General features: G+C 45.8%; 1 protein-coding gene across 1 annotated transcript; it reads right to left on the bottom strand.

Moving 5' to 3' along the window:
* Window positions 1-497: 497 nt before the first annotated feature.
* On the bottom strand, window positions 498-3625 carry s1pr1 (sphingosine-1-phosphate receptor 1). Its single transcript, XM_037470447.2, has 2 exons — window positions 3550-3625; window positions 498-2721 (listed from the first exon to the last, which is right to left on the bottom strand). The coding sequence occupies exon 2, from the start codon at window positions 2565-2567 to the stop codon at window positions 1455-1457; it is 1113 nt and encodes a 370-aa protein (XP_037326344.1). The 5' UTR covers window positions 2568-2721; window positions 3550-3625; the 3' UTR covers window positions 498-1454.
* Between the last annotated feature and the right edge of the window lie 818 nt (window positions 3626-4443).

The following is a 4443-nucleotide window of genomic DNA, read 5'->3' as shown; positions in this document are numbered from 1 at the left end:
GATCATTGTGGCCACCGGGAGGCAGCATTGAACCTAAAGACCCGATCCTCCAAACCCAGACTGAAGGTCCCTGATGGCCTAGTTGAGTTGCTTAATTAATTAACATGTTTTAATCTTAATGTATTATTTAGATCTGACTCATTAGTTTTTTATATACGGTCTCAGCACTCCTGATTGATGACGGCAGCTGATGGAACTGGTTACCGTGGCAACAGCGTCTGTTCTACGGAATCCCGCCAACAGATTTACAGATTAATTTACTTTATTTCTTAAAACGCGACGTTTCGCTATGAGGTTTTGAACAGAAGCAAATAAAAATCATCAATATTTCTTTCAATCATTCCTGGAGTTTCTGCATCAAGCAAAAGCCGACTTCATCTCTGGATCTCAAACCACGTGGTCTTCCTCCTGATGCCCAGCTAAGGGTCTTAAGGGCAGACCTTGAATTCTACATTGAATTCTAAAAACATCAAAATAAGGATTCTCTCATTTTCAAATATGTCTTTATTATGTTTTTATTATTGGTCTTAAATCATTAGCTAATTTCTATTTGACAGAAACGAGCTTCCGTACTTCTGAAACATGACTCAATTAAACAAAACATATGTGTGACAAACAAAATGATTTTCAAATATAAATTAATTCGACAATGCTACTGATGACAACGACAAACAAAAACAACAACAACCACACAGTAGAAGAAGTAGAAAATACATTCTGACCAACAGTTTCTAATGTTTACAGTTAAATCTTTACAAAAATGTCCAAAAAATAAATCAATTTGAGGTTCAGGTTCTCCTCTGAGACCCAGGTCCTCCTCCTCTTCTTCATCTGATTACATGGACGCAGCTTTATATGAATCCAAATGACTAATTATTATTATTAATATTAAGGCATTAACACACACGTTTCACTGATCGAGGAGAGAGGAAGAAGAAACACAACGTTTCTCTTCTTTATATATATTTATCACTAAACAGATCTTGAATCAAAGTTTTGGTGTTTGATGTTGACAGACTTGAACACATTATTGGATGTTTGATATTTCGTCTCAGGACAAGCGAAGAAGAGGATGAAGGCCACGAAGAAAGACGCCTCCGGAAACCAGACGAGGTCGCGTGATCAACGGAGGAGTTGAGGAGTTCATGAAAAGCACCTGGACCCTTGAAGTGTTTTGAGGGGAGAGGAGTTTAAATACTTAAGGTTCTATCTGTTCTTAGAGGGTCAGACGGCCTGGTTCTGGCGCTACGAGGAGCTTAGGTCCACCTGAACCGGAACCACCAGGATCCCCAGGAGGTGATCCAGCTGATGGCCCTGTAGGTGAGAGCTTCTCTACACGAGGGACCCTGGTCCCAAGTCGAACCGGTTTTAGAGTCTCATAAGTATTGCGAGTCCTGATTGGCTGAAGGTTCCGGTCCACGACCTGCTTGCTGGTCGGACACGTTGGGACCCCTTTAGGAGGACGAGGTGAGGCGGCCCGAGGTCGTGACCCTTGGCGAATACTCCGCCTCCTCCTTGTTGGGGTGGGAGGAGTTATCTGACCTGCTGCGGCTGAACTCCGCCCCCATGATGGGCCCGCTCGACTTGGCCTTGGGGCGCAGGCAGGCGGTGCAGCACAGCAGCGTCTTGAGGAAAGCGCGGCGCATCTCGTTGCTGGTCAGCGTGTAGATGAGCGGGTTCATGGCGGAGTTGAGGACGGCGAGGGACAGGAACCATTCGGCCTTGTAGAGGATGGGGCAACTCAGCGTCTCGCAGGCGGCGTCCAGCAGCAGGAGGATGAAGAGCGGCGCCCAGCAGGCGATGAAGCAGCTCAGGACGATGATGACGGTCTTCAGCAGGGCCATCGACTTCTCCGAGCTCTTGATGTTGGCGCCGGCGCTGCCGCGGCCGTTGGTCGGCTTGCGGAAGACGAGCCGGCGGCTGCGCGCGCGCACCAGGGCGTAGATCCGCGCGTACAGCACCACGATGGCCATGAGGATGATGCTGAAGACGGTGGTGCAGAAGAGGATGTAGGTCTTGTGGTAGAGCGGCAGCACCGTGGAGCAGCGGGTCACGCTGCGGATGCAGTTCCAGCCCATCACCGGCAGGCCGCCCAGCACCGCCGCCACCATCCACACGGCGCTGATGAGCAGGAACACGCGGCACGTGTTGCCGTTGTTGTGCAGCTTCATCTGCAGCATGGTGAGGTGGCGCTCGATGGCGATGGCCAGCAGACTGAAGACGGACGCCGCCAGCGCCACGAACATGCTGCCCTCCCTGATGAACCACTGCGTGGGCGTCAGCTTGTAGGTGTTGGCGCCCGACAGCAGGATGTTGGCGGTGTACACGACGCCGGCCAGCAGGTCCGACAGCGCCAGGTTCCCGATGAAGTAGTACATGGGCTTGTGGAACTTCTTGGTCCTCCAGATGGTGGTCAAGACCAGGATGTTCTCCAGGATGATGAAGCAGCAGACGATGATGAAGACCACCGAGTCGGCCTTCAGGCCGGCGTCCTGCTGCGTCTTGCGGTACTTGCCGGTGTAGTTGTAGTGTTTGGCGATCAGGTCGGAGTAGTTGGGCTCAGCCATGGCCTGCAGGGCAGCGGGGGGTCCAGCAGGGGTCCAGCAGGGTTTCAGCAAGGGTCCAGCAGAGGGCGCTGTGTCCTCACACTCAGTCCTTCATGTCAGGGAGAGACCTTGAAGAGGAGCAGACCCGGTCCTACTGCTGAAGGGGGACATGGTCCTGCAGAGGGACGGATTCAGGAATCAGGCAAATTTATTGCCAAAATACGTTGGACATACAAGGAATTTGACATGGCGGTTAGTGCATTACATTGGACAGTAGGACAGTGGGACAATGGACAACAAGACAAATAACATGCAAGAAAAATGCTCAATTTACAAATTAAGATTGTTAGTGGACAAGAAAAACTGATATATATAGCGTCCAAAAAACAGCTAATCAGCCCATAAACATAGTTTAGATAAAATGTGAGAGATTTGACTCTTTTAGTGTCTTTAGAGGACAAAGTGCAGAGAAATCAATGCCCTTCGTTTTGTTTGTGAGAGTAAACTGATCTCCGATCAGATGGTTAGAAAACAAACTCATTTAAAAGTTGTTTTATTTAGTAAACGTTCCAGTTTCCTTCAAGAGATTTAATCAAAGACCTCGAACTCATTTTAAATCTTCACACATGAACAGAAATGGATTTTGTGAACTTTGTGTAGAGAAAGAGATTCAGTTTAGTGTCGAATCCGTTAATTAGTTCTCATCAACCTTCAAATATTCTTTATAAAATACGTCACTGCGTACTTTTCAACAGCAAACGGGAATAATTGTTTTTATCCCTTTTGTGTAATTATAATTAATATTAACGGTATGGCGTCTTTCGTTGTGTTTTTCTCTCCGTTAAACCGCGTCGCGATCAACGGATCGCGGCTCGTTCCGCGGATTAAAAAGTCAAATTTGACTCGAACATTAAACATGTTGAGTTTCTTCCTCTGAAGTTTCTACGAGGCTTCAAGATGAAGTTACAAAAAAACACATTTTAATGACGATGAGAGTTTTTACCTTTAGAGTCCGCACGAAGAGTCCGACAAACAGACAGCAGCGGAGACTCACTGAGGAGGAGGAGGAGGAGGAGGAGGAGGATGAGGGCAGCCTCTTCATCCTCCTCCTCCTCCTCTCTACATTGTGATTTCGCTCATTCATCTACATGATCTGATCAATAATGTAAGGCAACAATCTAAATAATCAGCTGTATTTTCTTAATTTTATAGATCTTATTTTCTACAGTTTGTGTTTCTGAGATAAATAATTAAAAAGCTTTTTCTTCAAAATACATTGAAATCGTCTCATAACAAATAACAGGCTAATAAAAAAAGATTAAAAAACGAATATGTGCTTTACTATTATTATGAATATGTATTATGTACATGATATAAAATAAATAGGCTATTTATTGATAACCATCATTCTAATAAAATATAATATCATGACAACTTCCCTTTCTTTGTTTCCTGTGTGGGAAAGGGCCAGCTGCCCCCCCGCCCCCCAAAACACACACACTGACATCTGACCTCCAGTGAGGTCTGTGGGGTCACAAAGTACCACAGCAGAAGAAGAGCCTGATGGACTTCCAGAGGAACACTGATGGAGTTCAGCACGTTTCAGATGATGAACTCAGGCTGCACGTCCATGAAAGGAAGAATCAATTGACTGAGGTTGATGTTTGTTGGTGGAGTTGAGTTGATTGGTTGTAGTTTGGTTGGTTACTTGGTTTGTTGGTGATTGGTTGGTTTGTTTGGTAGTTGGTTGATTGTTTTTGGTTGATGTTCCATTGGTTAATTGCTTGGTTGGGTGGATGGTTGCTTGGTGGATTGATTGATTTCTTTTACAAGCTAAATAATGGTCAGTTGATTTGGTGAATTAATGGGTGCTTACATTCCTAATATCACAATATTC

The sequence above is a fragment of the Pungitius pungitius genome, chromosome 7 (genome assembly GCF_949316345.1).
Source record: "Pungitius pungitius chromosome 7, fPunPun2.1, whole genome shotgun sequence".
In the NCBI taxonomy this organism is placed as follows: Eukaryota; Metazoa; Chordata; class Actinopteri; order Perciformes; family Gasterosteidae; genus Pungitius; species Pungitius pungitius.
Note: the sequence above shows the minus strand (reverse complement) of the source record. Positions and strands in the feature narration are given on the sequence as shown.

Bases quoted from the DNA above. Each gene is read 5' to 3' on its own strand.
- s1pr1 (XM_037470447.2), bottom strand. From the start codon at position 2,567: ATGGCTGAGCCCAACTACTCCGACCTGATCGCCAAACACTACAACTAC.